A 22,895-nucleotide genomic window follows, 5' to 3' on the forward strand; every position below is an offset into this window, starting at 1 on the left:
TCGGTATGCTTTGAACGATTTTATTATTGCTGCTTCCCGCCCTGCAAGTTTGAAGAAGGAAAAATGGAAGACCCATCATTCATGGTAAAAAGGATATTGAAAAGAGCAAGAGACCGTCTTTTTGAACGTGAAGGCTACTGTAGCTGTATCACGTGACTTTGATCCGCGAGAGAGTTGAGTTACACGCATTATCCCAACGCTAGATGGAGAAATTCCCTTCATATTGGACCTTTAAGGATGTGTGTTCCAGTTTAAAAGGGATGTGTTCTGAAACATATCCCTTTTAAACGCTGAAACCATATTCCTTTAACGCTGGAAACAAAGTCCCTTTAAAGCACATTTAAAAAGAATTACCAAATGAGTTAATACGGACAATCATGAGATTAATTTATCAGTAACGATTGACATCCGCATATATATGTAGCTATGTAGGAAGTTTCATTCCCCTGAACAAGAGTTACACAGTGAGAACTCGAACTCAAGTCTTACCAACGCTGTAGCTTGGTGTGGGTTTAGCCATCAGGATCAGCTTTTCATCGTCCTCTAAACTCATCACCAACTCATTAGTCTGCCAAAAAAAATGTTTTATATTCAGATGGCAACAAGGTTTTTAAAGAAGCACAGAACTCCCAAACTACACTACAGCTGAGTCGGGGCTTCAGTTGGCGAATGTACAAGATCATTTCGAGCTCATTCCGTGGCGCATCCAGCCGTGATGCTCTTGAGAGTGATACACCAAGGCCAGTCATGGTCCACGCCAAGGATGTCGCGACGACAATGACCTGACTCAGGCGCCCTAAGGCAAGGCAAGGGCAAGGGCAAGGGCAAACTAAGCCCCCAGGGGAACACGCTCCACTTCAACTCAACCTACTTTTCTTGGACCTCGCCCAAATCTTCTGACAACTTTAGCTGCTCTTACAACAATGAAGAAACTAGAAACATTAAGACGGGAATTACAATACACACAATGCACCAGTGGTACAGCAAGTGTTGTATTTCAAATTAAAACAACAGTACCTAGAAACATAAGCGCCCGTGGTTTACAATTCAAAGCATCAATTCCTCACAGGTTTTGATACTTTAAAAGGGCTTTTAAGAGTACCACATTATGAAAAAAAACTCACTTTTCTGGGATTTGGGGTTATTTTTGTGTCTCCTGGTGCTTCCACACACACACAAACTTTGAAAAAAACAACATCCATGCTGTTTTGGGTGAGATACGGTTTCTGAATGATTCCTGCCTTCAGTCTCCTGGTGAGCTGTTCAAAATCTGCCAGGGCTTTCGTCACTAGCCAGACGAGAGGTGGCTAACCGTAGCATGCTAGCTTCGTTCTCTATGGCAAAACACTTGCTACAACACACACTAGTTCACCATAATCTCCAAAAGAACTACCTCCATGTCCCTGTTCTGCAGGTATTCCATAAAGTTGGAAGTGTGCCCTCTTTTAGAAGATGTCTCCCCGTACAATCCTGCCTTGTACTGACTGAAGTTAGAGAAACAAACAGTAGCTGATGTAATAGCGAGACACACACACTTGCCATTGACAGAAGCCAGTCGAAATGATCAGTCGGGCCTCCGAGGTCCAAAACTGCCTACCGGAACACACTGAGGCTGACACCGATTTGAGAAACGTAATGCGCTCCATAGCAGCAGGCGGCACTACTCTGTATTGTTGCCCAAGAAATGAAAACCGGCAGCTGATTTGACCGAAGCGTCACATGGGTTTTGTTTTCTCCGAAATTCAAAGCCAGACTGTCATGGCGGCTCGCTTTCAGAATCACGATCCCATATTGTCCTAAAATAGTTCAACGTAAAACATTTTACAGCCCATATTATGCTCATTTTCAGGTTCATAACCTTATTTTTAAGGTTGTTTCCAGAATAGGTTTACATGGTTTTAATTTTTCCAAAAACACCATATTGTTGTTCGTACTGCAGCTCTCTCTCCGTGCAGATCCCTCTTTCACCCTGGTTTCTGTTTTAGCTACAGAGATGAGACCTCTTTTCATCTTCTTCTTCTGTACTATCTTTTATTGCACTCGCATGCGCAGTAGCTCAGATGTAGAGCATGTCAGCTAGCTAACTCTAGAGACAGTAAAAAAAGAAAGAAACGCTGTTTCTCTCAACTTGTGGTCCAGTCCCAAGGCAGGATTAGCTGGGAGACTTCTAAATGAGGGCACACATGTAAGTAGTTCTTTTGTAGATTATGGTGAACTTGTGTGTGTTTGTAGCAGTGCTTTGCTATTGAGAACGACGTGAGCATGCTAAAGTTAGCATTAGCATGCTAATGCTAACGGTTAGCATGCTAACGAGCTAACGGTTGGTGGTTAGCAAGCTCATTTCGGACTGTGACATCACAGTCCGGCCCGTTAGCTCCCGGAGATGGCGGGACACATTCAGAACCGTATCTCACTCAAAACCAGCTGGTGTTTTTCAAAGTTTGTATGTTGAAGATGGAAACACTAAGCCAAATCAGAATAAAGTGTTCTTCATATATATGGGCACTTTAAGGCGAAATAGGCCTGCGGCAGTTGCTGAATCTGTCTTCATTTCAGCTCAACAAAGATTTTCCAGCAGATTTTGAGACTCTAGTCACACTCCATTCCTCCGCCATTTCGGATGAGTCCCACTGCCACCCGACGCTGGACATGTCAGGTTGGCCAAAATAAGAACGACAGCCCTCAGACGGACGAACGGCGTGGGACACCAAACAGACTCGAGTCACTGACCTCGCCAGACTGTCCAACGGCCATCGGGTTAGTGTGTCCCAGCCTTAATCCTTACCTAGCTACTGCGGCTTGTGCCTCCCAACAAAGATGGGATAGAAGTGTGATGTCTCACTCTGCTTAGCTAAAACAGAGACCTGAACACACAGGGGTGAAAAGAGGAGCTGCGGCAATGTGCAGTAACAAAAATATTGTGTTTTTAAAAATTAAACCATGTAAACCTATTCTGGTACAACCTCTAAATACAATTCACAGACCACCTGAAATGATAGGCATAATATGGGCATTTTAAAGCCCCTCCAGCAGTAGGACGGGTGTTTTGACAAAATCATCCGAGGAGAAAGAAGATCAACAGTTCAGCTTTTAGGGAAGGAGGCTGACTGGAATATGACAAAATGTTCATTAACAGCATACCTAGGAGTTGATGGGCAACAACCTTTCTCAAGGACAATGATTAGGCTATTACATGTTGGAATGTACAGCAGCTCTATAAGGCTGAATTTGAATCCTAACAGCAGTAATCTCAGGACACTTTACAGACCACACACTCCCCCAAGACCATGCATTTGGTGCCTATTAGAAGATTGGTCTTTTCTTTTAAAGCAGATTAATGACTGAGCATTGGTGTGTATGTGTTTAAATGTCTCCGTTGTTTATTATTATTGTAACAAAATGACCAAAACTGGGTTCAGTTTGCAAAACAGAAAAGACGTACCCACACCGGCGTTGTCTCCGATGCCTAAAAAGCCGATGCCTAAAAAGTATTGGAATTCAGTAACCAGCCCTACGCAGCAACTTGAGTTTTTTTCTTCAGAATCTTCTTGAATATAGGGTAAGACAGTGGATGAGGATAACTACACTATGATCATTGTGTTCATTAGATTTAATATCAAACGACATCTGCCCTACTGTAACTTTTACCAGCAAAGACTTGTTGCTTAATGAAGAGGCATCTGCCAGCCGGGGCCATTTCGTGGCTCAGATACCACTAAAACTAAAGCTGCAAACAACGAGAGCCACTTCTCAACCTGGGTGCTGCTGACAATGAGGACACTCTGCACATGTGTGACACTTCAGATCAGAATCAGAAAAGCTTTATGGCCACAATAAGTACACTTTGCGTGGAATTTCCCTCGGTGAATGACGCAAACATAAACAAACAGACTTATGAAAACATGAATGTGAAAGATAGATACCTTTGCTCCATGTGCTTGGTGGATAATCTTCATTGTGTCTGAAAATACAAGAGAATGGAAGCAGATGCAGAGGTGATTTAGCCAGGTGCCATGCACATACCAGAACAAGCCAAATAGCTCAGACACACTGCTATCCATTACATGTTTTGGTTGGTCAAAGTACATCAAGTACACAATTATAAATGTATTATTTGTAACCATGGTGGCCCTTTTTAACACTACAGAATATATAATCATTACATGAGGTGATAATGAGCAGCTGCTGCGCTCAGCATGCTGCACATAACTTTACATCATCAACGAATCTAATCTAAAGCTAATGAAGCCACGTTAACGTTAGTCTGAACACGAATTCTCCTTGAACGTGCGTTCGCGATAACTTACTGCCCATTAGAGCGGTCAGTCTTCCTCTATAATACCATTCAAATTTAATGTTATATTTGAATAATATTCAAATATTTAATGCTCAAATGCAGCCTGTTATAAATATGTACTACACTACTCAGGCTTATGCATTGTCAATGCCACTATAAGCATGTGGTTGTAGTTACATGTTCTGTCCACTAGAGGGACTTCTAACATCAGCCTGGCCTTGAAGGGGACCTACGTCAATAGCGCATTGCATTTCTGGCCCGCCGCTCTTTGTTTACATTATTTTCCACCATGCACACAGCGACAAACACAAATCAACAGAGAACTCTGTAATGAAACATGATCTAACAAGTGTAGTGAAGCGGCTCTGTTGTAAAGGCTAACATTGCTCGGTTAGCACAATGACATCATGTTAGAAAGCACAGCCAAAACCATTTGTCATAAACTAAGTAACAATAGTGTTAGCCACGATGCTAACGGCAATGATAACTAAGCCAAACGGTGCGGTCACTACTATTTTAGTGATTTATAAGCAACCTGTTTCTTGCAGATTGTCACATTACTGAGAATACAGCTGTTAGAAGGTTATATGAAGTCAAAGCTAACTCTGACAGCTGTAGGGCAGCTAACATGAACTTTAGCTGTCTCCATGAAGCTCCCAGCTAAGCTCCTATAACTCATGACGCAGTTAGGAAGCCAGAACGAGCCAACTACTGATAACATAAGCATTTTGGCTCGGTGGATGATGATTTTAAAGTCATGTTAAAATATTTCGCATCCTTCTTCAGATTTCCAGCCGCAGCCTGTCACTCCCCCCTGTACTAACGTTACTCTGTACGTAACGTTAGCTCACAATGCCTTGTGTTTCTTACTCCCGTAACTTATTGTTCATCAGACATGACATGAGAAGAGGGAGATTAGCTAACCTTAGCCAACTTATCTTTTAAATAAATTTCAACCTGGCTTCCGTTCCCGTCAGTCAACTGAAAGTGCCCTGACCAGAGTAGTAAATTATCTATTAGTTACTGCTGACTGTGACTCAACATCTCTGTTGCTGCAGCCTTCCACACTGTGGACCACAGCCGTCTGGAGAGTTCTACTGGTGTCCAGGGTGGTTTTCACCCATATTTATCAAATCAAACTGAACATGTCAACTACAACAATACCAATTCTGACTCTTCTAGAGTGAACATTTAGAGGCATGTGTATCAGACATAAAAAAGATGGATGGGTATGAACTTTCTGCTGTTGAATGCTGATAAAACTATTAGTAGTAAGACCAGCCAAACATGGGCACTTTACATTTAAGAATCTGTTTATTAATGTTGATGCTTGTATCTCTGAAAGCTTGAGCATCAAAAACCATTGGTGTGATTTGACATTCCAGTCTCACATCAAGACTATTACCAAACAGCATTTTTCCATCTCAGTAACATTGCAAGAGTCAACCCATCTTATCATTTCGTAATGCTGAAACTGTAATCTACGCATTTGTGTCTTCCCGACTAGATTACCTGCTAATTCCTGTTTTCTGGTCTTCCAAATTGTGCCACTAGAGGCCTTCAACTTGCCCAGAACACTGCAGCCAGAATCTTGGCAACACTAGAAAATATGATCACACAACAGCCGTTGTGGCCTCTCTTCACTGGCTCCCAGTGCAAGCTATAGAGCTGATTTTAAGGTTCTTCTTTTAACATACAAAGCCCTGCATGGACTCTCACCACCGTATTTATCTGAGCTTATTACACCGTATACACTGACACACTCTGCTCCCTTGATGCTGGTCTCCTGGTCATTCCACTACTAAACTTAAAATATGTTGGTTATAGAGCAGTCTCCTGCCGTGCCACTCATCTCACTACATGTTAAAGAAGCTCACTCAGTTGATATCTAAAGTGCACTGAGACCATGTCTAATGGTGATTTCCCACTTCAAATACATTTTATTGATGATGTAACGCGAGTCTACAACACTAATGTCAGCCATACATACCATAGGCGTATTTCTTGAAAGGTGGAGGAAGCCCCGGCCGTGTTGCTATATCTGAAAGAAACGGAGTTTATCATGACTTGAGGAATTGCCATGGGTACAATGCTGAGTCATGGCATGCCACAGTCTGTCATTGTGCTGACTCACCGTCTCTGACCAGCTGTATGAAGTCGTTCACCGTCTGGTCTAACCGGACTCCGTGAAACACTACTGGCTTAAAGTTCCTGTGCTCGAAGGAGCGGACCAGTCGCACTGTGACCACAGCTGCAGCGGCCATGTCCCCCGCTGCCTGTCCGCGGACAGCTCGGGGAAACTAAACGCTGGCTCGGAGTGGTGTCACGCAGCCAACAACTTCCAGCTAACAGCTAACGTTAACAGCCAACAGCTAACGTTAACAGCTAAGAGCTAATGTCAACAGCCAACAACTTCCAGCTACCAGCTAACGTTAACAGCTAACAGCTAATGTCAACAGCCAACAACTTCCAGCTAACAGCTAACGTTAACAGCCAACAGCTAATGTCAACAGCTAAGAGCTAATGTCAACAGCCAACAACTTCCAGCTACCAGCTAACGTCAACAGCTACCGTCCAGTTGTTTGGCGTGGGTGTGTTAGCATGTGTCTGTGACGTTCCCAAAATACATCCATGGTGACGTAGGCGCTCTAACGTTACCGGATATCTGATAAGGCAGATCAGTCGAGCCCAAGCCCGAGACACGAGCACGTTGAGCTCAAGACTTGATGAGTCGATAACCAAGCTGCTCTTCTTTTTTCCTTCTTCTTTATTGGTGAATAGCGCCACCCACAGCATCGGAGTGTATGGAGAGTGAAACCTGTTTTATGATTCCAAATAAAAAGCAGAGCTAGCCTGTATCAGTCGGCACATGAGCACCCTTACTTCTTAGTGTTATTAAGATTATTATTATAGGCGGATGCTTATACCACAATAATCTATAAATAATGATTTATTGGGGGAAACAAGCAGTTCTGTGTAAAAGCCACTGAAACACTCATCCACGCATTCATCACCTCACCACTGGACTACTGCAACAGCATTCTGTATGGCACACCCACCTCATTCCTCAAAACCTACAATATATCCAATACTGAGCCTCCTGTTTACTCACTCACTCAGACCACATCACTCCAGTCCTCCGAGACCTCCACCTCAACCCCATCCAACACAGAGAATCCAGTTCTAAATCCTCCTCATCACCTACAAGACTCTCACTCACTCACTCACTCGTCCTTTTCCTTTTTCTTTTTTATATCCTGTTTCTATGCTGCTTTGCTTCACCTTTTTAATATTCTATCTCTAGTTGTTAATCTTTGTGCTGTACTGATCTTGTTTTTCTTTGTCTTTACCTCGCAAAGTGGCTTCGAGTGGCTACCTTTTAAAGCGCTATATCAAATAAATGTATTATTATATTTATGACTTTGTTTGGTCATTTCTCCCATTGTCACCTGTTTCACAGTGTCCACACATTCATAGCAGTGTGTGTGCTGCTCACAGGCATGGAACAAGTACTCAGATCTTTTAAAGAGTAAAAGTGGCAATACCACAGTGTAAAAATACTCTATACAAGTCCATCCTGATACAAGTAAAAATTTCAAAATATTACTGAAGTAAAAGTACAAAAGAATTAGCATAAAAATAGTTAAAAGTTGTAGAAGTTATAATACTTAGCCCATTCAGAATACATACATATACAACTACTAAGAAATAAACCGAACAACGTTTCACAGACATGTGACTAAGCGAAGAGCCCAGGTCTCAATCCCATTAGCACGTCTGGGACCTGTTGGATCGGAGGGTATAAGGGCGAGAACCATCTCCCCCAGAAATGTCCGGGAACTTGCAGGTGCCTTGGTGGAAGAGTGGGGTAACATCTCACAGCAAGAACTGGCAAACCTGGTGCAGTCCATGAGGAGGAGATGCACTGCAGTACTTAATGCAGCTGGTGGCCACACCAGATACTGACTGGGACTTTTGATTTTGACCATCCTTTGTTCAGGGACACATTTTTCCATTTCTGTTAGTCACATGTCTGTGTAACATTGTTCAGTTTATTTCTTAGTAGCTGAATTGTTTTATGTTCATACAAAGTTTTACGCATGTAAGTTGGCTGAAAATAAAAGCAGTTGAAAGTGAGGACGTTTTATACAAATATTTTTTTACGTATATATACACACACACACATTTATTTATTTATTTATTTATTTATATATATATATATACACATATACATATACATATACATACACATACACATATACATACATACATACACACACACACACTTTTATATATACACACACACTACTGTGCAAAAGTCTTAGGCAGGTGTGGAAAAAATGCTGTAAACTAAGAATGCTTTCAAAAATATAAATGATTGTTTATTTTTATCAATTTACAAAATGCAAAGAGAGCGACCAAAAGAACATCTAAATCACATCAATACTTGGTGTTACTACACTTTGTCTTCAAACCTGCATCAATTCTTATAGGTACACCTGCAAACAGTCAGGGAGCGTTGAGGATCGTAGACGCAGTGGTTGGCCGAGGAAACTTGATGAGAAACCCATCAAGCTTATTTCCCTTGGTAATTGGAAGATGTCCAGCAGTGCCATCAGCTCCGAACTGGCAGAAACCAGTGGGACCCAGGTACACCCATCTACTGTCTGGAGAAGTGTGGCCAGAAGTTGGCTTCATGGAAAAGTCGCACGCAGCATCCTTAAACATTTCACATTGATCACGGATCCTGTCACTCTGCACTCTCACTTCAGACATCTGCTCGCGAAGACACAACCTGACGGCGTTGCTGACCCGTCTGTCTCGGTTTGGTTTAAGCAATAGTGTGGCCAAATGAAGCTTAATGAAGCTTCGTCAACCATTTGCTTTATTTTCTGAGCCCACTAGATGGCGCTCTCTGTTCAACAAAGGGTTGAAAGCACACAGAGTTGCCATTCCTTGAGCCTTTTGCTTTAAACCAACAGCGCCACCTAGTGGGCTCAGAAAATAAAGAAAATGCTTCACAAAGACTCATGAAGCTTCATTAGGCCATCACTACAAGGAACCACAAATAAAAAGTTTAATTTTTATACTCAACCACTCGCTCTGCACTAATACTGTATGTATGTATGTATGTATGTATGTATGTATGTATGTATGTATGTATGTATGTATGTATGTATGTATGTATATAGTTTTATTCTGTTTAACCTCTTATTTTAGAGAATGTGTGACATGCACCTAAAACACCAAAACAAATTCCTTGTATGTGTAAAAAACTTACTTGGTAATAAAGCTTTTCTGATTCTGATATATATTCAACCTGGTATCAAGCAGAGGTGTATTATCACATGAATGCATTGAACAACATTCTATCTAGTGTAGTGTACGAGTGTCCAGCTAAAGGCACAGTCCTGGCTCTGTTGTGGAGGAGTTGTCCTGGTGTCCTGGCAGTGATGCTACAGCCTAACTGCAAACATATAAACTTAAAGAAATCTCACTTCAAAAGTTCTGAGAGTAAAATGAAGTCCACAGCGGGATCCCTGCAGGGTTCTATCACTGCTCTAAATGATCTCTTGCGCCCTCTCTCTCTCTGGGTCTTATTCTTGTTAGTGTCAGAGAGGAAGAGGGCAGCCATGACTTCATGTCCTGCTGTAGCCTTGTCAAAGCACAGAGGAAGTGGAGTTTACACTCTCACAGAGAGAAAAGACACCTCTGGCTGCCCTTCCCATAGCCCCTAGACGTCCCCAGCTGCCTCTGGCTCCGGATGGTTTGGGGGGGGTGTGCGTGTGCACTCCCAGCCCCTCGCGGATCTTTGCCAGTCTGAACATGAGGCAGGGCAGGGCCAGGAAGACCGGTCCCACCAGGCACGGTGCAGGGCAGGATGAGGGCCAGCAGGTACACCCGGGTAGGGTGGTAACGGTAGGCCGAAGGGAAGAAGGCAAAGTCCCAGCCGAAGAAGAGAGTGTGTGCATGACGGAGAGCGTTAAGGCTGCATAGCCAAGTCCTGACTGGAGAACCACAAAAAGACAAAATATAAGGTGGAGAAAGGAGAGCATTAGAACACACTCATTGTTAGGGTCGCCTGTGGAACTGGGTGCAATTTGTAATAATAATAAACTGTGAATAAACAAGGGACCAGCGCTCTGTGCAGCTGCGGGGGTGGGGCTTCGGGGCTCTGCACTTTGATTGGCAGGCTCTAGTTGTTAAATACCAACACGCCATTTGGAAATGAATATCTCTGCTGAGTGTATTTCACCGGTGTTTCTGGCTGTAGTAGTCGTAGATGTAGAACTATGAACTATTAATAGTCTCCCTTTATACTGCGCGGTAAAAGGTGGAGCCTTCAACTCTGATATAATGCTGGATAGCTTCATGAATAATATTTCATCATATTCTAATATTGTTAGATCTTTGAGTAAACTTTAGCATTCTTTTGGAGTCGGTTATTCACTGCTGGTGCATGGATGCTCTCTCCCTGTAGCTGTTCCTGTTACTGGTCTCCACCAGCTCCTGAACCAAATCTCTGGAACTGCTAGCGCGCCTCAGACCCAGTCTGTCTGCAGCCGAGCAGGTAGAGTACAGGGGTTTATCACCGCTTCATCACTGGAACGCCTGCAGCCGAGTGGCGAGACTCAACTATGAGCTAAAAGTGGCCAAAGGTTCAGGAGAGCTGAGAGAAAGAGCAGAGTTGGGGATCTCTGCGGGTTTGTCACTGTCATTTTTACTATTAGCAATATCAGAAATACTAATCAGTGCAGCTGTAATGCCGCTCTGATCAGACAGAGCAATGCCACCTGCGTCTTTTTGTTATTCTTGCTAGGCAACCATCAAATCATCCGCGCTCAGCCAACTGTTATTTTGCTGTGAAGCTAAAGGACGTCAGGCGTTGTTTCTGCTCTGAGTTGAAGGAAGTTTGAAGCATGCACAGAATCCCCAGAGGCCTCACGATACGATATCATCACGATACCTATGTCACGATACTATTGCGATTTTAAACATATTGCAATATTCTGCGATATATTGCAATTTATTACCTTTTTCCAACTTCAAATCTTTCCCAATTTCAAATGATGTCCCCAAAGGAAAATGTTGTCAACATCTGTTTTATCTAAAAAGATACATTTCTCTGTTTGTTCATCTCACTTCCATTTTATTGCTGCAAAATGGGATTGTCAAGCAGACAAACTGACCAACACATAAATCATAAAAGACCCATACTTGGCATCTGTGTATCGTGTATAGTGTCGCAATACTATACTGTATCGATTTTTTCCACCACCCCTAACCCACGCACCCACACACGCCTCTCACAGCTCACGAAAAGCTTTTAAACTGACCGATTCAGCAACTGCATAGGTCATTTCTCGTAAAAATAGTTTAAAAAAAAAAATGCGTGAACAGACAGCCTAGTTTTCTTTGCTCGTCGGCGGCTGCAGGGCGAGCGGCCGGAGCAGAGGAGAGTTTAGGTTTAGTAGCGAAGCCATCAAGTCAACACACAGCACATGGATGGATAATAAGAACGCTACAGCAGAGTTTGCAGTTTTGTGCACTGTAAGCTGTAGCAGGAAAAGTTAACACCCTTTTTGGGGCGCGTTCGTGATGTGGAATGGGACGCACCAGAAGAAATAAACAAAAGGCGTATTAGTCTACTTGCAATGGGAAAGGAGTCTGTCTATCATTAGCACATTTCCCATTCAAAAACTTGCATATCTGCATATCTAGGAAAGGGGCTTAAGAAACTAACAAGGCTGACTTGTGATTCTTTTTCATAGGCCTACTGGTGATACACCATTATATAGCCGTTTACACTGCCACCTAGTGGAGATCCTAATACACTACAAACAGGCACACTGGCCAACACTTCACACAGTCCTATCAGCTGCTAGAACTAAACTAAACAACCCAAAAACGATCGGCGTTGGCCCTCTGTCAGCAGATATTGCTCATTGATGTGCCTTTCATTGCAGGGAGATGCTATCGAACAGGTAAAAGTGGCCAAATTGTTGGGGGCAAAAACATCTCCCATCATTAGAAGATATGCTCCTCTGTTGACAGACCCAACATTTTAGTAACACAGTCTCTAGTCTTGTCCCATCTAGACTATTGCTCTATGATCTGGTCTGGTGGGTCAAAACAGGAGCTTGTCAAATTACAGCGTGCCTCGTTCTTCGCTGCTCCACAAGGAGTAATGTGGAAGAGAAGCATACCGGGCTGTCATGGATGACGGTAGATGAAAGACTAGCATGCAGCCTGACCCACCAGCCTCTTCTCGCAGCTATTACCTTACCAATGATAGACATGGTTATGATACCAGATTGTCCGTAGGTTATGGCTTTACTCTGCCTCTGCCCAGAACCAATAATGGTAAAGTATAGAGCTGTAACATATGGTAACAGCCTCCGCTTCAAAAAGATACTAAGAGAAGCTGTTGTACAGTAAGTAAGGAGATAAGGTTGAAACCTGTTTGATTCGCTTATTTCTTCTGTTATTTGTTTTATTTCATGTCACTGTTCTGTTGTTTTTATAACATGAAAAACATCCATCTGTGCCTTTTGTTTTATAAGATTCAGGAGGTTTTCATTTTTCTGATAGAACAATATGTTGCTTTGAAATGTTTGTCTTGTGTTGGACTGCAGGAAGATTAGTCTTAAATAAATGTGCAACTTCCAAAGTTTTTATTTTCCCCTGTCATTACTGACCCATGGCAGCCAGTATGGACGGGAGGACAATACTACAATAACCAAAACCATTTCTCATAGAGCTGTCTGCTGACCTGAACAAATGTAAACTCCTTCCAGTTGAGGGCATTTCCCACCGAGGGCAGAGAGGTAACAGCCAGCACAGCCAGGATTCCCAATCCCAGAATTCCACAGGACAGGTAAAGGTCAGACCTCCAAACCAGCTGCTCAACCCACGAATTTTCAACACCAGTTTTCACCTAAAAGTGATAGAATGTAAAAAAGGGAATGTTAGTTTGCTAATTTCAGCCACCCATCATGCCTTCATCATACACTGCTCACAGAAAATTGTCACTCATCTGGTGATAGCAATGTGCTTTCCTACAATGTGACAAGAAGCGTGTGAATTAAACATTAACTTTAGGGCTGTCAGCATTAACCACGTTGCGATTAAGAGCCGAGCATAACGCGTTCATTTTTTATTTTATTTTTTAATCGCATGCCGCCATTTATTAATTTATTTTCATTTCACTCGGCTTCGCGTCGTGCCTAACAGGCTACTATTTTGACCCTTTGCCATACTTCCTTGTAACACATCCTGCAGGCTGCAGGCATGATGGAGAAATGCAGCAGCAACACAATTCTGAATGGCGCTTTTTATTTTTCAAAACTCACGGACGGGTTGACAGGGTTGGGTACCGAAATCCGGTGCTAATACGGCACCGGTGCCTTAATGACCGGTATCTACCGGACCGAATAGCAACGCGGATTTCGGTGCCTCATTCCGACACTGATATGCCTGCCCTTCTCTCTGATGCTCTGAAACAGACGTTACAGGCAACAGAAACATCGCTGCACGTGACGCTAGTTAACGCTACACTCGACAGCAGCTAATGTTAGCCTACCGCTAGCTAGTAGCTGGATTAAACACGGTTACAATGCAGCTAAAGCTAAATGGTGTAAAGTCTGTATTTCACTGTAGAGCAGGGGTGTCAAACATACGGCCCGCGGGCCGGAACCGGCCCCCAAGGAGGTTCGATCAGGCCCGCAGGATAATTTGAAAGTGGAAAAAATGCATAAAAGACATGGAATTAATATTTTTAATTCGCTGCAATTCATGGATTATCCGCTAAGGGGCGCACTCTTTCCATCAGAGTAGAAGACAAGCCGCATCACTGAGACAGACTGAAAACAGCAGACGGTATCAATGCGCCATCTGCTGCTTGTTACGACGTTGTTAATACTTGGTCTCTACCTCTCCGCTACACCCTCATTAGCCAAAATGTCGTTATCCAAACGGAGAAAAGTAGATAAGGAGTGTAGAATTTTCAAAGAAAAATGGACCACGTCCTATTTATTTACAGAGATGCACGGAAAACCTTCGTGCTTGGTGTGTTTGCAACAAGTTTCGGTATTGAAGGAATATAATATTCGACGCCACTACGAGACTCATCACAGCAAAAAATATGACGGCTTGCAAGGACAACTGAGAAGAGATAAGATTAACGAATTGCTGGCGGGTCTGAGGAAACAGCAGTCAACTTTCATCCAGAGCCGAGAAGTCAGTGAAGCAGCGGTAAAAGCCAGCTACCTAATTGCTAGCGAAATAGCATTAGCATCGAAGCCGTATTCCGACGGTGACTTTGTTAAACGATGCATGATGAAGGCGGCTGAACTTGTATGTCCCGAGAAGCGACAAGCTTTTGCCAATATTAGCCTGACGAGGAATACTATAGCAGAGAGGATTTCGGAACTATCGGCAGATTTAGACAGTCAATTGAAACAGAGAGTCAAGTCATTTATTGCATTTTCCGTGGCAATTGACGAGAGCACTGACATCACAGACGTGGCCCAACTGGCCATATTTATTCGAGGAGTTGATGAGACATTGACTGTTACTGAAGAGTTTCTTGAGTTGGTGCCAATGATGGACACCACAACAGCCGAGGACATTTTCGGCTCTGTCGTTGCTGCATTGGACAGAGTTGGAGTGGACTGGTCCCGCGCTGTCAGCCTGGCTACAGACGGCGCGCCATCCATGGTCGGAAAGAAAGCAGGTGTCGCGACAAAGTTCAAAGACAAAGTACAAGCCCTTAATGGAGGAGATCGTTTCTGGACATTTCACTGTATTTTGCACCAGGAGGCATTGTGTTGCAAGTCGCTGAAAATGGACCACGTCATGGAGGTGGTTGTTCACTGTAAAATTTCATCCGGTCCAGAGGTCTGAACCATCGTCAGTTTGACAAACTTCTCAGCGACAGCAACATTACCCACAGCCTGCCATACCACACTGAAGTGAGATGGTTAAGCCGAGGCGCTGTGCTGAGGCATTTCTTTGATCTACGAGAGGAAATCGGACAGTTCATGGAGAAAAAAGGAAAACCGGTGTTGGAATTACAATCTCAGGAATGGCTACGGGACCTTGCATTCTTGGTTGATATTACTGAACACTTGAACAATCTGAACAAAATGTTGCAAGGCCGCAAAAAAGTTGTCACACAGTTTTCTGACAACATACATGCATTTAAGTTGAAGCTGACTTTGTGGGAGATGCAACTGGCAAATGGCAACCCTGCTCATTTCCCCTGTCTGAGAGATGTGTGTGTGACCAGACCTGATGCGGACATGAAACGGTACAAAGACAAAATTGCAGGACTACTGCGGGAGTTTGAGAAACGTTTTCAGGTATTTGGTGAACTTGAGACAGAATTTTCAGTTTTTCGCTCACCTTTCACAGTTAAAGCTTCTGATCTGCCGGTCGAAATTCAGCTAGAGATAATTGATTTGCAGTGTGATGCAGATTTGTAGGTCTGGACAGATTTTATCAGTATCTACTACCAGGGTACCCCAAATTAACAGCCCTGGCTGCTAAAATTTTGTGCATGTTTGGGACAACCTACCTTTGTGAACAAATTTTCTCAGTGATGAATATCAATAAAACAAAAATGCGTTCAAGGCTCACAAACAAGCACTTAAATGACATTCTGAAAGTGACAGCTAGTCAGGACATGACACCTGGTGTTGATGCACTTGTACAGGCCAAAAGATGCCAAGTTTCAGGAACAAATACAAGTCCAGACTAGACTAACACCTTTAAAATGCTGCCTTAGATACTGTTTGCATTGAAAGAATACAGCTCTGTGAAGATGAATCCTTACTGTGGTGATTTAAAAAATGACTTGCTAATGTTAGTCAGCAGCTTCAAAACAAAAGTTGTGTGATGGAATTCTACTGTTCATACAACTCCATAAATTTTCAGTATGTATTGTATGTGTATGTATGTTTCATGTATGAAGTTTACAGATTTACAGGACAGGCGAACACTTTCTTCATTACACATTTAAAATCACTCTCCTTAGTTTGTAAGGTGTACGCAGGGATTACATTTAGATTTTATATGCGTATGTGTAAGTGGTTTAAAAATTCCTTTCTTTAAAAGTCTCCTTTAATCTTAAAGTGCATTACTATATTTTTCAGTACCAATTAAAGTTTTGTGCCTTTGTACAATCAGTGAGATCAGTTGCAATGCATATTTGTGAATGATAAAAGTAAATTGCACATTTGTCTAAGGAAATATGAGGTGTTTCATGAAATGTTTTGTAAAAGGATAGTTCATTAAATTTCAATATTTTCCTAATGTTCTTGTGCTTCTTTACACCAAAACAAAGGAAAGACATGATATTTTGGTTATTTATAGCAGAGTATGGTATAATTTTAATGGTCTGGCCCACTTGACATCTCCCTAGGCCGTATGTGGCCCACGATGCGAAATGAGTTTGACATCCCTGCTGTAGAGGATTCCAACACCGAATGTAACAATCTGCAGCTGCCGTTGTTGGCAAAACACAATTATTAAATGCCCTTTTCCCATCTAATGGTTGTTTTTGTCATTCAACACCTATTGACTAGTGAAATAAGTTGTTATAGTTATTACATCATTATTAAATGATTTAATTTTGACCATATGGCCTTAGCAATAAACAAGCCATTCTTTAATGTCGCCAACTGTTGTTTAGTACCCTTCTTTTTTTTTTTACTTCCTTAAAAAGTATCTGTTAAGGCACCGGTACCATTTTAAAAGTACCGCTTTAAAAACCAAACAATACCCAAACCTAATATTGACTCTAGATTCAAAATAATAAACAAATACAAATCTTAAAATCAAGTTCATAAAGTCACTTTCTTTGCATTCATTTGATTCCCAATCGATCAACTGGTAAGAATTGCTTTCCATTGTTCCACTGAAATGCAAAATAATAGAATTTTAATCATGTGATAAAGCATGCGATTTATCTCGATTACCTACAGAAATTCTGCGATTAATCGCGATTAAAAAATAATAATCGTTTGACAGCTCTAATTAACTTGTTACATTTTACTAATTTAGAGACTAGCTGGAAAGCTAGCTTGCTTGCTAGGGGGATAATTGTTTAGCGGTGAAGAGAGAGAGAGAGAGAGAGAGAGAGAAAGAGAGAGAGAGAGAGAGAGAGAGAGAGAGATAGATAGATAGATAGATAGATAGGTAGATAGATAGAGAGAGAGGTCTATTACAGTCTTTATATTTAAATATCACGGTGTAGGATATTAGTTTATTAATTAGTCGCCTTGGTGCATCATGGCCGTTATGTGTGTCTAGGGCTACTCACCTGCTGGTAAACAGTGTTCAGTAGAGTTTAATATGTGTCTAGGGCTACTCACCTGCTGGTAAACAGTGTTCAGTAGAGTTTAATATGTGTCTAGGGCTACTCACCTGCTGGTAAACAGTGTTCAGTAGAGTGTAATATGTGTCTAGGGCTACTCTCCTGCTGGTAAACAGTGTTCAGTAGAGTTTAATATGTGTCTAGGGCTACTCACCTGCTGGTAAACAGTGTTCAGTAGAGTGTAGTATGTGTCTAGGGCTACTCACCTGCTGGTAAGCAGTTTTCAGTAGAGTGTAATATGTGTCTAGGGCTACTCACCTGCTGGTAAACAGTGTTCAGTAGAGTGTAGTATGTGTCTAGGGCTACTCACCTGCTGGTAAACAGTTTTCAGTAGAGTGTAATATGTGTCTAGGGCTACTCTCCTGCTGGTAAACAGTGTTCAGTAGAGTGTAGTATGTGTCTAGGGCTACTCACCTGCTGGTAAGCTGTGTTTAGCAGAGTGTAGCCTGCAGCGCTCCGCAGTGTCAGACACATGCTGTATACAGCATGGAGTCCAGCGCAGAGGAAGCTCAGCAGGCCCAGCTGCTTCCGAGCGCACAGCCAGCAGTCCAGCCAACCAGGGAAACGCTTATATTTGGTTCCCCTAGCCAGCTGGAAGACAGCCGCCACCAGACCTGAGAGGAAACACAGGATGACATGCAGCTCAGCAGACCTTTTCAACAGGCTTATTGAGCTGGATGAATGCAAAGTGAAGAGGTAACAGAAGGACACCTGTTGGTAAAACCGTTCAGCCTAGCATCCTGCCCTGCCTTATATGAAGTTGATTAAACGATCAAACTTTACTGGAATCTCTAAGTGATCCCAATTTTAAATTATATTTCTGACCAGGACTGTAGAATTGAGACTTAAGACTCAGAGTTAGGTTCACACACAATTGGGAGGTCCATGTGCAGTCCTCAGGTTCATTTTGAATATGGGTAGAGTGTTTAGGATGAGGCGGTGGGGGGCTGCAGGAAGAAGCTGAAAAAACCCTGTAGTGGGCTGAGACCAGAGGTGTCAAGTAACGAAGTACAAATACTTTGTTACCTTACTTAAGTAGAAATTTTGGGTGTCTATACTTTACTGGAGTAATAATTTTACAGCAGACTTTTTACTTCTACTCCTTACATTTTCACGCAACTATCTGTACTTTCTACTCCTTACATTTAAAATGTAAGGCTATAAAAATAGCCTCGTTACTCCTATTTCAGTTTGGCTTGTTTTCATTCCGGCTTGTCATTGTTCAAAAAAAACAAAAAAAAAACCCTATCCAGATAAATCGCTCCATCAGGAGAGAGTGAATTTGATTGTGGTTGGATGAGAAGTATAAACATATACCATTCCGACAACCTATTGGTTTGTACACGATCCATTGCACCTGCACAGACCCGGTGCCAATACGGCACCGGTGCCTTAATGACCGTTGTCTACCGGACCGAATAGCAACGCCGATTTCGGTGCCTTATTTACACGGGACGCTAGTTAACAATACACTCGACAGCAAGTAACGTTAGCCTACCGTTAGCTAGCAGCTGGAGTAAACACGGTTAAAATGCTGAACAGTGTAAAAGTGTGTCTGTATTGCACCGGAGAGGATTGTAACACCAGACTGTAGCTGCCGTTGTCTGAAAAACACAGACTCAGCCTGAAATAAGTTATTGTCATTACAATTTTAATAAATCATTTAATTTTGACCTTGTGGCCTTAGCAATACACAAACCGTTCTATAATGTCGCCTTGTGCTCCTTTTTTTCCCAATTGTATTTGTCTGTTCTGTATGTTCAAAAATATAAAACAAACAAAATAAAAAGATGATGTAGTACAGAACAGCATGTTAAGGATCCCCAAACACGGATTAACACTTCAAAAAACAAACCATGATCTAACAAACAAAATAAACAAGAATTTACTTTAGATAGCCCTAGTCTTATATGATTTGAAAGGAGTTAACATAACTTTCTGTTTGGATCACAGTGTAGTATTACGGGTATTTTATCTGCTGAACCGTTAACATTTGGCACACAATTTTTAAATTCAATGAGCAATTTGCTGTATTGCTGTACCTTACTATTGTTTAAAAGACACACTTACACAAACTATGAACCTATCCTTTAACTTCAAATATCCAAACATTCTCACTACGTGGACTACTTTTGAAATGGAAGACTTTGGTCAGCTCGACCCCTCAAACTCTAGAGACAAACACTAGGCTACTTAATTATTGAGATCCTGGAAATTGTGGATTTATTTGTCTTACACTGCCAGACTTTGCAGACCTGTTTGGGAAGCCTTTTACACTCTACATACTTCAGTAGGTTTATACGAAAACAATGAGCTAAAGGCTAAAGCTCAGAGGCATCACTGCAAAGAGATTTCTGTTAGTTTGGCACTAATGAGCCTTCTCACATCACCAATAACAACCTCATCCATAGCTAATAGAAAATATTCATCAGTGCACTTTGGTGTTACTTCATGTTTTAAGAGTTTGAAATGACAGCTCGACTCTAGAAACCACGCTCTGGTCAATACCTGGTAGGTAGACAAGCGCCAGCGTAACAATGGCAACGGCCGGCAGTGTTTCATTGACGGTGACCAATGGGAGCTGGTAGAAGTTGTTCTCTCCCTGATCGAGGAAGGGCAGCAGGATGTGCCTCAGGAAGTTGTATCCGTAGAAGAAGAGGAAGAGGAGGAAGGTGAGCAGGACGGGGCGTCCCCAGGACGGGAAGAGGACCAGCGGGGCTTCCTCGACGTCTCTGGCTGCACACAGGCCGCCCGCGTCCACAGGGCTGTAGCCCAGGCGCCGGGCCAGCTGCAGCACGGCCGCTTTAGAGTCGGCTTCATCGCTACAGATCGGGACCTGGGAAATCACGTTGTTAGAGACAGTCAGCGGTGGGCTCTACAATGTCAACCCTGGATATTAGAGGTGCTGAAATTAATTAAATAATCGATGCATCAAATCGTGGACATGGGCGATGCTGCATCGATAATCGGCCGGTCCATAATCGATTATTTCTGTTTACAATTTAATGTAGGCCTAACAACCTTTCTGTTTACATTTTGTTATGTTTTGCACATTCAGGAAGTGCAATGTGTTCCTTGCTGTAGTTTTATGTATCCAATTTATTTAGTATTAGAGCACTGCAGAATGTCTTGTTTTTTAAGCTTGAAAAGCTATGAATTAAATATCCTACATGGCTTTAATAGTAAAAATGTATTTGACTCATCGTGAGGCATCGAGATATCGAATCGAAGACATGATAATCGTAATCGAATCGGGAGATCAGTGAAGATTCACACCTCTACTGGATATAGACCTTTTACACGGCAGACATGTTGACATGTCATTGTAGGAAAAGCACAGGTGTATTCAGAACCATTACTGATGGCTGCATTCCACTTAGGAGAGGTCCTGGTATTAAACCATTACTGATGGCTGCATTCCACTTAGGAGAGGTCCATCCATCCATCCATCTTCGTCCGCTTATCCGGTGTCGGGTCGCGGGGGGAGCAGCTCCAGCAGGGGACCCCAAACTTCCCTTTCCCGAGCAACATTAACCAGCTCCGACTGGGGGATCCCGAGGCGTTCCCAGGCCAGGTTGGAGATATAATCCCTCCACCTAGTCCTGGGTCTTCCCCGAGGCCTCCTCCCAGCTGGACGTGCCTGGAACACCTCCCTAGGGAGGTGCCCAGGGGCATCCTTACCAGATGCCCGAACCACCTCAACTGGGTCCTTTCGGACGCAGAGCAGCGGCTCAACTCGAGCTCCTCACGGATGACTGAGCTTCTCACCCTATCTCTAAGGGAGACGCCAGCCACCCTCCTGAGGAAACCCATTTCGGCCGCTTGTACCCTGGATCTCGTTCTTTTCGGTCATGACCCAGCCTTCATGACCATAGGTGAGGGTAGGAACGAAACTGACCGGTAGATCGAGAGCTTTGCCTTCTGGCTCAGCTCTCTTTTCGTCACAACGGTGCGATAGATGGAATGTAATACCGCACCCGCTGCGCCGATTCTCCGACCAATCTCCCGCTCCATTGTCCCCTCACTCGCGAACAAAAACCCAAGGTACTTGAACTCCTTCACTTGGGGTAAGGACTCATTCCCTACCTGGAGAAGGCATTCCATCGGTTTCCTGCTGAGGAGAGGTCCTGGTATTAAACCATTATTGATGGCTGCATTCCACTTAGGAGAGGTCCTGGTATTAAACCATTACTGATGGCTGCATTCCACTTAGGAGAGGTCCTGGTATTAAACCATTACTGATGGCTGCATTCCACTTAGGAGAGGTCCTGGTATTAAACCATTACTGATGGCTGCATTCCACTTAGGAGAGGTCCTGGTATTAAACCATTACTGATGGCTGCATTCCACTTAGGAGAGACCCTGGTATTAAACCATTACTGATGGCTGCATTCCACTTAGGAGAGGTCCTGGTATTAAACCATTACTGATGGCTGCATTCCACTTAGGAGAGGTCCTGGTATTAAACCATTATTGATGGCTGCATTCCACTTAGGAGAGACCCTGGTATTAAACCATTATTGATGGCTGCATTCCACTTAGGAGAGACCCTGGTATTAAACCATTACTGATGGCTGCATTCCACTTAGGAGAGGTCCTGGTATTAAACCATTACTGATGGCTGCATTCCACTTAGGAGAGGTCCTGGTATTAAACCATTACTGATGGCTGCATTCCACTTAGGAGAGGTCCTGGTGTTGGGCATGCTGACTCACTGAAATAGCTTACTGGGACACTTGATGGAATTGAGCCATCATTAAGGTTATCAATTTCAGCTGTGCTCTTCCTACTATGACAAGTCAACATGTCTGCTGTGAAAAAGGTCCATTAAATGTTCATCTGCAGTGGTCCCAGTAATATTTCTTTGTGGTGTGCTGAAGTAGCGTATGTTTTGGACAGAGGCTCCAGAGAGTAGAGAGTGACTGAAGAGAGGGAGCGGCAGAAAATCTGAGAAATAAAACGTTGTTTTCTCTGTTTTCATCTCGACTAGAAATACAGCTGCAGCAAGTATCTCACTATCACCATCCTCATTCATATTTTAAGACTCTACAAATGATATCCAGCTACAAAAAAAAAAAAGCCTGAAAAGTCTGAATTTAGAACAGAAGGGGAGAGAGTGGTTTCTATGGAGATGACTACGGTGGCCGGGAAGTGCAATGCAACATTACAAAGAATGAAACACTTTTACAAAGCTCAAGACAAATTTACATTTTGGAAAAC

The 22,895-nt window shown here is 42.8% G+C and overlaps 2 protein-coding genes across 2 annotated transcripts in view; both read right to left on the reverse strand.

Annotated features, from left to right (window-relative positions):
• The window catches only part of LOC120569708 (UPF0538 protein C2orf76 homolog), an 8,136-nt gene extending 1,118 nt beyond the window's left edge, over nt 1–7,018 (reverse strand). The window contains exons 1-4 of the mRNA XM_039817728.1: nt 6,432–7,018; nt 6,288–6,338; nt 3,924–3,961; nt 490–568 (exon numbers count right to left, since the gene is read on the reverse strand). Of these exons, the coding sequence (XP_039673662.1) occupies nt 490–568; nt 3,924–3,961; nt 6,288–6,338; nt 6,432–6,561 (298 nt within the window). The 5' untranslated portion in view covers nt 6,562–7,018. The remainder of the gene's footprint in view (nt 1–489; nt 569–3,923; nt 3,962–6,287; nt 6,339–6,431) is intronic.
• steap3 (STEAP family member 3, metalloreductase) overlaps nt 1–22,895 on the reverse strand; it is a 35,680-nt gene that overhangs the window by 6,631 nt on the left and 6,154 nt on the right. The window contains exons 3-5 of the mRNA XM_039817485.1: nt 20,184–20,511; nt 18,090–18,289; nt 13,071–13,235 (exon numbers count right to left, since the gene is read on the reverse strand). Of these exons, the coding sequence (XP_039673419.1) occupies nt 13,071–13,235; nt 18,090–18,289; nt 20,184–20,511 (693 nt within the window). The remainder of the gene's footprint in view (nt 1–13,070; nt 13,236–18,089; nt 18,290–20,183; nt 20,512–22,895) is intronic.

Source organism: Perca fluviatilis, chromosome 12 (genome assembly GCF_010015445.1).
Source record: "Perca fluviatilis chromosome 12, GENO_Pfluv_1.0, whole genome shotgun sequence".
Lineage (NCBI taxonomy): Eukaryota > Metazoa > Chordata > Actinopteri > Perciformes > Percidae > Perca > Perca fluviatilis.